Genomic DNA, 12058 nt, shown 5'->3' with positions numbered 1-12058 from the left:
AGGCTCTGAACAGGCTCTGCACACTCTTGGATTGCATCCTACCTGGCATCCCACACCTACCAGGTGACGTGGAGAGGATCTGTGTCTGCACCATGTCTCTGCATGTCTGGCAGATATCTCAGCTTGGATGTCGGCCCACTACCTCAAGCTCAACCTTGACAAGACAGAGCTGCTCTTCCTCTTAGGGAAGGCCTGCTCATTCCAAAACCTTCATAATGTCCCCCTCTCAGAGTCAAGTGGTCTGAGAGTCTTTAGATGTCTTTTTGGCAAACTCCAAGCGGGCTGTCATGTGCCTTTTACTGAGGAGTGGCTTCCGTCTTGCCACTCTACCAGAAAGGTCTGATTGGTGAAGTGCTGCGGAGATGGTTGTCCTTCTTGACATCTCCACAGAGATGGTTCTCCCATCTCCACAGAGGAACTGTCACTTCCCTGACCATTGCTTTCTCTCCTGATTGCTCAGTTTGGCCGGGTGGCCAGCTCTAGGAAGAGTCTTCGTGGTTCCAAATTTCTTCAATTTAAGAATGATGGAGGACACTGTGTTCCTGGGGAATTTTAATGCTGCAGACATTTTTTGGTACCCTTCACCAGATCTGTGCCTCGACACAATCCTGTTTCGGAGCTCTATGGACAATTCCCTTAACTTCCTGGCTTGGTTTTTGCTCTGACATGAACTGTCAACTGTGGGACCCTACATAGACTGGTGTGTGCCTTTCCAAATGATGTCCAATCAATTGAATTTACCACAGGTGGATTCCAAACAAGTTGTAGAAACATCTCAAGGATGATCAATGGAAGCATGATGCACCTGAGCTCAATTTCGAGTCTCATAGCAAAGGGTCTGAATACTTATGTAAATAAGTTATTTCTGTTATTATTTTTAATGAATATGCTATTGTGTGTAGTTTGATGCGGAACAATTTCAATTGAATCAATTTTAGAATAAGGCTGTAAAGTAACCAAATGTGGAAAAAGTCAAACAGTCTGAATACTTTCCCAATGCACTTTCTGTAATGTATTGTCATAATTACATTTTAAAGGCTAATAAGGCTAACTATTTATGAAGGAAGAACCCTCCAAAGATAAAAGGGTTCTCAGTAGAACCCGTGGTTATTGGTATAAAATGGTTATTGGTAGAATCCTTAGAGGGTTCTAGGCAGAACTATTCATAGAGGGTTCTAGGTAGAACCATATGAAGGAGGTTCTTTGAAGAACCCTACATAGAGGGTTCTATCTAAAGGGTTCTACCCAGCACCAAAAAGGGTTCACCTATGGGACAAACTGACGTACCCTGTATTGTTCTACTTAGGATTTTTTTTCTAAGAGTATACAAGAACATTTTTTAAAACCAAAAACACCTTGGGATTTATACTGTTACAGTCTGTCCAATCAGCCCAATACTGACAAACCAACCTCTCCTGTTCATCAGCTTTATCTCTCATGGAAAACACACATACACACACAAACACATACACAAGCAGTTCTCCTTGTTCAGCATCTACGACCAGCTGGGACTGGATCATCCTGAGATGCTTTGAAGAGGAATAGATCATTCTGGCCCAAGCATTAAGGCCAGCTAGTGTGTGTAATCAGTGTTTGTGTGTGTGTGCGTGTGTGTGCGTGTGTGTGCGTGTGTACAGCTGCTGTTACTATATCAGGACTGGACCAACTGAGCTAAACAAAGTTCACTGCTGTAAAAAAAAAAAAACTTACTGTGCATTTTTCATTTCTCTCTCATTCTCTCTCTCTCTCCCCCATACTCATCCATGAGAAATTATAAGACAATAGTTTATTTACAGAACTTTCAGACTTTCAGACCAAAATAAATCTACCTACAAAAAGAGAAACATTCACTTTGTACAAAAATATGATTCTATGTTCATTCTAGACATAATATGTGATTATCATAGTAGCAGTAGAATATGTCCTATCTAAGCTTAACTAGAGCATGCAGTTTCACCTGTACATGTTATAGAAGTATTTACAGTCATTCAACATGAATGCATCTGATTAAGACACAAAACACTGAGCTCTGGGCACGTCTCATTCGGCTAAAATGGAGTTATAGCTAGAAGGGATGCAGCTAATGTCAAGGCCATGTCACACTCTCGCTGTGACCTTAGACTTAGCTTAGTTAGTTAATGCTTGCTAACTTGCAAGGGCGTTAGTTAAAATTGTCAAAAAAGTTGTTTGTAGCAAGTGTAGCCAATGTCAGTTTGACAACTAAGGCAAAGTGATTGCAGTGATGTTCCCCTTAAATGTACAACTACATCGTTGACATGTACTACGATCAAAACATAATGATTCTAAACACTCTCCAAAGTCCCAAATTCAAGTTCTAAACTTTCTCTGGAATTTAAAATAACTTTTGACATTGGCTGCAGCCCCTCTTAAACAAGGTTACTTTGATACGTCAGTAAAGGCACTGAGACACTATTGAGACACAGCCATAGGGATCATGGGTAGTGTAGTTTGAGAAGCCAGGCCTACGTGAGCCCTATGAGTGTTTGACTGGTATGAAAGAAGATTATACCTCTCTCTGTAAGAAGAGTCTATCGTGGTCCATACTATCAACTGCAGGATCCCAGTTCCCATGTTGTTATAACTGTCCCTCAACTAAACATGATCATCTTCCCTATTGTCCCCTCTTACACCTATAAACATTGATGGTTTCCCCTAATATTTTGACTGATTACACTTTTGGCTACTGCTGTTTCAGTAGCAACTCCTCCTCTTTGTTACCCTCACCACTTCATCCACTCCTCCACTGCGCTACCCTCTCGCCATCCTTCTCTTTATCCCTCTCTGCACCCCTCTCTCCATGGTGTCGTCTGTTCCTGCTCTTCTTCAGCTCCTGGATGTGTTTCCATTTTCCTGCCCCTTGCCCTCTCCCCCCTCTCCTATTGGCCGGCCTCTTTTCCAGCCACAGCGAATCACAGTAGTCCTCCAGCGAGCCAATGGGAGAACTCATCACACGCAGATAATCCTTATAGCGCTGACGAGACTCAGCCCCGGGGCGAACTTCGACGCTGGGGTCCTCGCTGGGCTTGGTCCGCCCATCCAGATGCCCGTAGGGAATGAGACGAAGTGTAAGGCGGAGCAAAGTGTGTGTGAAGTGAGTGTGTTCCTGTGCCACACACACATACACGCCAGCGTCGGCAGGATGGAGAGAGCGGATGAGAAAACCACGGTCTGTAAGGACCACTCTGTCATCTGGCCTCACCTAGGAGAGGGGGTGAGATGAGAGTACACTTGCTATAAGCAGTCATATACTGTAGTACTCTATAAAGACAAGGATATAATAGGAATGAAACATTAGACAGACCTTTAGCCTAACAACCAAGAAAACACAGGGAGATAAGCAGAACAACATTGATAATGAAACATTAGACAGACTTTTAGCCTAACAACCAAGAAAACACAGGGAGATACGCAGAACAACATTGATAATGAAACATGTGGAATGTGTGATACGGGCATCAGGTAGCCTAACGGTTAGGAGCGTTGGACCAGTAACAGAAAGGTCACTGGTTCAAATCCCTGAGTTGACTAGGTGAAAAATCTGCCGATGTGCCCTTGAGCAAGCCACCTAACCCTAATTGGTCCAAGGTCGCCGTCAACAATGGTGGATCCCTGGCTCTGACCCCACTCTCAGGAGGAGTGGGATATGCAAAGAAAATAAAACCCAATTCACTTGTACGTGTGAAATAGGACAAATGTGAGCACCCAATTATCGTATCTTATATCTGGGTGAACGAACACTCAGGTCTAACAGGGAAAACCAGACCCATCAACACCAGACTGTAACCCTTCAGCAACATGTCACCCACCAATGCCTCACTCACTCACACAGCTAATTTGCACTCAAGGTGTGTTAAGCATGGTAATGGCCCTTGAAACAGGATGCACATTAAAGGTTTGGGTGCGGTGTTTGTCGACTGATGGGGTCAGAGGTGTGTGTGTCACGGTCAGTGGTGCTAGTGTAGCAGCGTGATAATCGTCTTCCCTCCATGCCCACAAACATCCCCTGTGATTCATCAGGTGACACGGCCTAAAACAACACAGCTGGGCTCTGTGTGTGTGTGAGAGAGAGAGGGAGTAAGCGGGAACGTTTCAAAGCATACCTCCCCCCTGCCAGCGGTGAAGAGGAAGAGATCATTCTGGCCAGCTAGTGTGTGTGATCTGTGTGTGCGTGTTGATGTTGATGATGTGTAGCTGAGCCAGGGGCAGCAGACCGTACAGCTGGGATATGATTGGAGTTGGACATGGTGGCCCATATAGAGAGGTTCTAGAGTTTAGCACTGTGCTATTATAGGTATATACTTTACAGGTGGAATCGGACTGTAGTTTGTAGAGAGTCGAGTGGAATGTACTGTACTGTACTGTATGTTTCACACAATTCTGCATTTATTCAGAGTATGTTTTGTTTGAATCAACCGTTTGGAGACACCAGCTCTTAGGTTTTATAGCTGAGTTTTACAAGGGGATGTGTTCAGCGGATATGGGGGACATGAAACACAGTGAATTAACAGATACTGATATGCAGGTGTTCGGACCAGCTGGTCCAAGGTACTTCCTGTCACAGACGGTCTGGATTAGAAATGATGGAAAGAGAAGAAGAGAGATAGAGATAGGTGGGGTGTGTGGAAGAAACTGAAGAAACGGAGGGTGAAGATTTGAAAAGGGAGGAAGGGATTGAGGAGAGGTAGAGGACATACGGAATGAGTTGGAGGACAGAAGGAAGGAATGGAAAAGAGAGAGAAAGTGTGATGGGAGGAAAGGAAAGGCTGGAGAGTGAAATGTTGAAATAAAACAGACAACAGACAAGTCCAGCTGTAAGACCACGCACACACACACAAAAACAAAATACAGTATCAGGGATCTAAAGTGCGACCAGTTTGGATAGGCGGAAAAATATTTTGCTGTGCGACCAGGAGCTTCAGTTTTGGAGCACTGCGCGACTAGGAAAACACTATAATAGTTTTAATGATAGGGCATTGCTGTACCATTGTTTCTGAGTACCCTAGAGAAAAGCAAGTGCAGATCCGATAGCGTCATGGGTGCACCACAACTGCAGCAGAAATGGCTTGTAGCCAAACCAGGTCAAAAGATCTGACCCATATTACTGGTGCAACATTTTATTTTTCTTTGGCAGATTGTAATAAACGTATTTTAGGGTGTTTTCACACTTGGTCCCTTTTTATGCCAATTTTTGTGAACTCAGTGTGGTTCGCTTACTTTTTTTGTGCAGTGTGAACAGTCCACAGGAACTCAGACCCTTCAAAAGAGCCCCAAAACCTGACTGAACTGAGAACATCTCGAGCGTTGGTCTGAGTTCCGTTCACTTGAATTCCGTGGTCTGGTTCCCTCTTTTTAAGGCAGTTGTCATTATTCCCCCACCCCACACTCAACCACTGCAACAATGTTTCCCCTGCCATAAACCCTCACATTAGTGCCACAAAAGAGAGAAGACGATGATGTTTGCAGAAAAAAACACGCTGTTTTTGGATATTGATTAGCGATTGTCAAGGATGCACAGAAATTCCAAAATGTGTGTGGAGTTTTAGGTTCAGAATATTTACAAGATGTGATCTATAGGCTAATAGAGCTTCATAAGCTGTTTATTCAATAGTGGTGTTTGAATAGTGTGAGAATCACAACATAGGGGACAAAATAAATTCTAGCTTTTAAAGTGGCAGAAGCCTACATTGGATGTACAATGTTCAATGACAGCATTATTTAATCTGCAGTTATTCTTCTGCTATTTAATCTGTTAGCGATAATATTGATATGTTAATAGAATCTTCTGATTACAATAATTATGTCCCATGTTTTAACTAAATGCAATCTATTAGCTTCCAAAATGTAAGTAGGAAACACATTCTGATGGAAAGGGTTGTCCTGCACTTTGTAAAAACCCAGAGTGCATTGAGTGAATGTTGGAAAATGTTATTGGTTCCTTTGTAAACAAAGCCATGTGAATGCAAAGAGGACTCGAACCAAAGTACGTGAAGTGAACTGGCAAAAGAGCTTAGTCCTCAGTAAAAGGCAAGGGCAGTGTGAAAACAAAGATGGAAAGAGTGGAACTCACCCAACCTCCCAGACCTGCAGTCGAGAGGAGACTACCAGGGCACAGACCGTATGTGAAGTGGCCTGGCGCCAGTGACAAGAAGTTGTGGGAAACAGTGAATACTGACCTTACCTTGACCCTCGAGAAACTTCGAAGAAGTTGGAGAGGATGGGGGACATCATTTATGAGTACGGGGCAGAAAGCTTTGGAGTGCAAGAGGCAAAAGGCGGGAGAAAGGTTCCAACCCCACCAGTTTCCAGGAGGCAACAAGCGCCTCGTTCAAGAAAGGCGACACCTTAAGAAACAGTGGAAGAAGGCCTCGGAAGTGGAAAAGGAGGGCATAGAGGCACTTCAGGCTGACATCAAAACCCGGTTGGCATCCCTCCGTAGAGCAGAGAACCTACGGAAACGCAGAAGGAAGAAAGAACAAACTAGAACTCGATTCTATAAAGATCCCTTCAAGTTCCTAAAAAGTCTCTTCACGAAGGAAAAAAGTGGAGCTCTAAAAACAACAAAGAAAGACCTAGAGGAGCACCTGAGAACAACAAACTTTGACTCAAAGTGACATGAACATCTGGTCATCCCATCAGATATCCCACCCATTGAACCCACGGAACATCATATTGAGACCAGCCCTCCGACATGGAAAGAGGTGGAAAACACAGTTCGACGGGCAAGAACAGCATCAGCCCCGGGGCCAAATGGAGTCCCGTACAAAGTGTATAAGAACGCACCAGACGTCCTGAGGTTCCTCTGGAGGCTTATGAGAACAGCTTAGCAAAAGAAGATAATACCCAAAGTGTGGCGTAGGGCAGGCGGGGTCCTGATCCCTAAGGAGAAGGATGCAGTGAACATCAGCCAATTCCGCCCAATCTCCTTACTGAATGTCGAGGGTAAAATCTTCTTTAGGGTCATTGCCCAGAGGAGGCCGAGTACCTGCAAAGGAATGCGTATGTCGATACATCTGTACAGAAGGCAGGAATATCAGGGTTCTCTGGCTGCTTGGAACATTCCAGCATGATCTGGCACCAGATCCAAATGGCCAAGGTGGAGAAAAGGGACCTCCATGTAGTCTTCCTCGACCTCGCCAATGCATTTGGCTCTGTGCCCCATGAACTCCTGTGGTCTGCCTTCAGATTTTTCTACACACCGGACACCATCACAACCCTGGTGAAGTTGTACTTCCAGGATCTGCAGTTCTGCTTCACCACCTCATGGCAGTGCCTGAATGTAGGTTTAATGGCGGGATGTACCATTTTTCCGTTGGCATTCATAATGGCAATGGAGGTTATCATCAGATCCTCAAAATGGGTTGCTGGTGGACAGTTAGTCGACTCTGGTTTCCGCCTCCCTCCACTCAGAGCCTACATGGACGACATTACAACATTGACCACCACTGTCCCATGCACCAGGAGACTGATCAGAAAACTCGAGGAGAACATCAGCTGGGCCCGTATGAAGATTAAACCATCCAAGTCACGCAGCATCTCGATTGTGAAGGGAGTACTCTCTGACCTGAAATTCTTCATCGGAGATGACCAAATCCCAACAGTGTCTGAGCAGCCGGTAAAAAGCTTTGGAAGGTGGTATGATGCAAGCCTGAAGGACAAAGACCAGGTGCAACAGCTACGCAAAGACATCAGTAGTAGCCTACAGTCCATCGACAACACCCAGCTACCTGGAAAGTTAAAAGGCCTGGTGTCTGCAGTTTGGTCTCCTACCCTGGGTGTTGTGGCCCTTAGCAGTGTATGAGGTTCCAATCTCAACAGTGGAGAAGATGGAACGAGGAGTCACAGGCTACTTAAAGAAGTGGCTCGGAGTTCCACGATGCCTTACCACCATAGGCCTCTATGGAGATGGTGTCCTCAAGCTGCCCCTCACCAGTCTAACAGAGGAATTCAAGTGTGCAACAACCAGGCTCCAGATGACACTGAATGAATCTCGAGACCCAGTGGTGAGCAACAACGCGCCGACCTTGGAAACTGGGCGCAAATGGAGGCCAGGAAAAGCAGTCCAGGAGGCAACAGCAGCCCTCAGACATGCTGACATTGTGGGTCATGTTCAGCAAGGGAGAGGAGGCCTTGGGCTAACTAGCCGTGCTGCTTCGAGTAAGGCCACTGCACCAGAGCGGCGGAAGATGGTAGTGCAGGAAGTACGCCATCAGGAAGAGGCTGCAAGGTGGGCCAAGGCAGTCTCTCTTTCCAAACAGGGACAGTGGACTCGATGGGACAGTGTGGAGAAGAGGAAGATCAGCTGGAAGGATCTGTGGGCCATGGAAGCGAGGCGGTTGAGCTTTTCCATCAGAGCAACATATGACGTCCTTCCAACACCAGTTAATCTTCACCAATGGTATGGTGAAGATCCGGACTGTGCCCTCTGTTCCATGCCAGCCAACCTCAGAACCTTACATTCTCACAGGGTGTAAAACAAGCCTCACCCAAGGACGCTACACTTGGTGTCACAACCAAGTCCTTAAAAACCTTGCGTCCGCCCTGCAGGACAAGCGAGCTGCCACCAACTCCTTACCACCCCCAGCAGCATCACACCCCTTATGGATTAACTTTGTCCGCGAAGGGGCTAAACCACCGAAGAGCGGCTCTACACCATTAGAGCGAGACCAGCTGCGCTTGGCCCGCGACTGGAAAATGCTAGCTGACATTGGCCGGCAACTTGTGTTTCCTCCAGAGATCGCAACCACCACCCTAAGACCTGACATGGTGCTCTGGTCCCGTTCGCTCAAGAAGGTCTTCATCATTGAGCTCACAGTACCCTGGGAGGACTCAGTAGATGAGGCTTATGAGCGAAAACATCTGCGCTATGCCGATCTAGCTGCCGAAGCACGGCATTATGGCTGGAACATAGAAGTCCGACCAGTGGAGGTGGGCTGCAGAGGGTTTGTGGCAACATCTACAACCAGACTGCTTAGAGACCTGGGAATTAAGGGCCAGAGCCAGCGTTCGGCAATCAAAGCTGTATCGGAGGCGGCAGAAGGCAGCAGTCAGTGGCTCTGGATGAAGAGGAAAGACCCCAGCCGGGCCCCGAAGTGAGAGGGCCAGGAGGTATGCGGTCAACAATGCTTGACTCAGGGAGGAGGAAGCCCCTGCCATGCATAGTCCCATTGGATGTTGGCTATCAACAACAAGGCAACTCCTATGACTAATTGGGAATGGGACGCAAGCGTAGGATTGATCACCCTGTCGCTGGCCGTCTTTGGGGAGGGTGTATAGTGTGAAAGGCCGAAACACCCTAGGAACCAAAGGTACACTATTGACGATGTGCTCCCCAAATTTCACCAGGCTCACTGTTCATTAACTCTTGGAAGTGCTTGGACAAAGGATAGTAACATCTCATCCTGTGTTCTTGGAATCAGTCCTCAGTAAAAGGCAAGGGCAGTGTGAAAACAAAGATAACTGAGTTACTTCGCTTTTTTTAATCCCAGAGTTCACTTTAAAAGAGGACTGAGATCCGGGATTTTAAACAGGACTACAGTACTACAGACTACAGTACATCAAGGCAAAGGGTGGCTACTTTGAAGAATCTCAAATATACAATATATTTAGATTTGTTTAACACTTTTGGTTAATACATGATTCCATATTTGTTATTTCATAGTTTTGATGCCTTCACTATTATTCTACAATGTAGAAAATAGTAAAAATAAAGAAAAACCCTGGATTGAGTAGGTGTGTCCAAACATTTGACAGGTACTACATATGTGAAAACACCCACATTCATAAAACATGTTGTGGGCCGTTCTAAAACGACTTGCGTGTCGTTAACCATTTGTTTACACACTCATGTTACCTCATTGGCTAGCTAGCTGACAACCTGGGAATTTTACCAGTACATCCAAACATTTGGGGGCACAGAAAGTAAGGAAAGGGCATAGCTTACTCAGGAGATCAATGTTCATAGCAATGAATGAATAATAGATCTCTTGCATGTCGTCTACACAAATCTGACATTTTTAAAAATACAATTTTCAATGTAATGCATCTCAATAGGAAAAGTGTGCTTTTACACAATGCAGAAACCTAATATTCCACAAATGACTAATTTCAATAACAGGTATTTGTGTCAACATCTTAGCTTTTATAATAAACTAACAGTGTTACATATTAGTTTCTAGGGCACAACATGTGCTTCAAAAGTAGCTAGAAGTGTCACGGTTTTCCTCCTCTTCATCTGAAGAGGAGAGGCGAGAAGGATCGGAGGACCAAAATGCGGTGTGGTAAGTGTCCATGGTTCTTTTAATAAGAAAATCTCAACATGAACACAACTACAAAACAAGAAACGTGAAAACCCGAAACAGTCCCGTGTGGCACAAACACTGACACAGGAAACAATCACCCACAAAATACCCAAAGAATATGGCTGCCTAAATATGGTTCCCAATCAGAGACAACGATAAACACCTGCCTCTGATTGAGAACCACCCCCCCCCCCCCCCCCCAAGATGCGGATTCCTGGCCGCACTGCTAAAGAGGGTAGTGAGGTCTGCACAACGCATCACCGGGGGGCAAACTACCTGCCCTCCAGGACACCTACACCACCCGATGTCGCAGGAAGGCCATAAAGATCATCAAGGACAACAACCACCCGAGCCACTGCCTGTTTACCCCGCTATCATCCAGAAGGCGAGGTCAGTACAGGTGCATCAAAGCAGGGACCGAGAGACTGAAATTTAGGAGCACAAGAAAATATATATTTTTTGAATGGCTTGAGATACAGTTTATAATGGGCCTAGGGTATATTCCTTCTTGTCACGCCCTGGCCTTAGTTATCTTTGTTTTCTTTATTATGTTGTTTAGGCCAGGGTGTGACATGGGTGATTTATTGTGTTTCGTCTTGTCTAGGGGTTTATTAGATTAATGGGGTTGTGTTCAGTTTAGTTGTCTAGGTAAGTCTATGGTTGCTTAGAGTGGTTCTCAATCAGAGGCAGGTGTTTATCGTTGTCTCTGATTGGGAACCATATTTAGGCAGCCATATTCTTTGGGAATTTTGTGGGTGATTGTTCCCTGTGTCAGTGTTTGTGCCACACGGGACTGTTTCGGGTTTTCACGTTTTTCCTTCTCGCCTCTCCTCTTCAGATGAAGAGGAGGAAAACCGTGACAGAATCACCCACCACAACAGGACCAAGCGGCGTGGTGACAGGCAGCGCCAGCAGGAGCAGCGCAATCAGGACTTCTGGACGTGGGAGGAAATCCTCGACGGGAGAGGACCCTGGGCAAAGCCTGGGGAGTGTCGCCGCCCCAAGGTGCAGCAGGAGAAACGGCAGCAGGAGCAGCGCAAGGAGGAATGGACATGGGAGGACGAGTTGGACGGTGATTGTCCCTGGACACAGCCGGGGGAATATCGCCGCCCCAAGGCAGAGCTGGAGGCAGCCAAAGCGGAGAGGCGGCGGTTTGAAGAGGCAGCACGGAAGCAGGGCTGGAAACCTGAGTGTCAGCCCCAAAAATGTATTGGGGAAGGCACACAGGAAGTATGGCAAAGCCAGGTAGGAGACCTGCACCAACTTCCTGTGCTTACCGGAGAGCGAGAGAGACCGGGCAGGCAATGTGTTATGCTGTGGAGCGCGCGGTGTCCCCAGTGCGGGTGCATAGCCCGGTGCGGTACATACCAGCTCCTCGCATCGGAGCTGGGCATCGAGCCGAGTGGCATGAAGCCAGCTCTACGCATCTGGTCTCCAGTGCGTCTCCTTGGGCCGGCGTACATGGCACCAGCCTTACGCATGGTGTCCCCGGTTCGCCTGCACAGCCCAGTGCGGGCTATTCCACCTCGCGGCACTGGCAGGGCGACCGGGAGCATTCAACCAGGTAAGGTTGGGCAGGCTCGGTGCAAGCTTACTTGGGAACAGGAACAATGGTGGCCCTCTTGAAGCATGTGGGAACAGCATACTGGGATAAGGATTAATTGAATATGTCCATAAACACACCAGCCAGCTGGTCTGCGCATGCTCTGAGGACGCGGCTGGGGATGCCATCTGGGCCT

At 46.6% G+C, this 12058-nt stretch overlaps 1 protein-coding gene across 1 annotated transcript in view; it reads right to left on the bottom strand.

Annotated features, from left to right (window-relative positions):
- Window positions 1–1771: 1771 nt before the first annotated feature.
- Window positions 1772–12058, bottom strand: part of LOC139405866 (semaphorin-3D-like) — a 69714-nt gene continuing 59427 nt past the window's right edge. Inside the window, exon 18 of the mRNA XM_071148306.1 lies at window positions 1772–3220. Within this exon, the coding sequence (XP_071004407.1) occupies window positions 2750–3220 (471 nt within the window). The 3' untranslated portion in view covers window positions 1772–2749. The remainder of the gene's footprint in view (window positions 3221–12058) is intronic.

Source organism: Oncorhynchus clarkii, chromosome 1 (genome assembly GCF_045791955.1).
Source record: "Oncorhynchus clarkii lewisi isolate Uvic-CL-2024 chromosome 1, UVic_Ocla_1.0, whole genome shotgun sequence".
Lineage (NCBI taxonomy): Eukaryota > Metazoa > Chordata > Actinopteri > Salmoniformes > Salmonidae > Oncorhynchus > Oncorhynchus clarkii.
The sequence above is the reverse complement of the archived record's forward strand: the minus strand, read 5'-3'. Positions and strand labels throughout refer to the sequence as shown.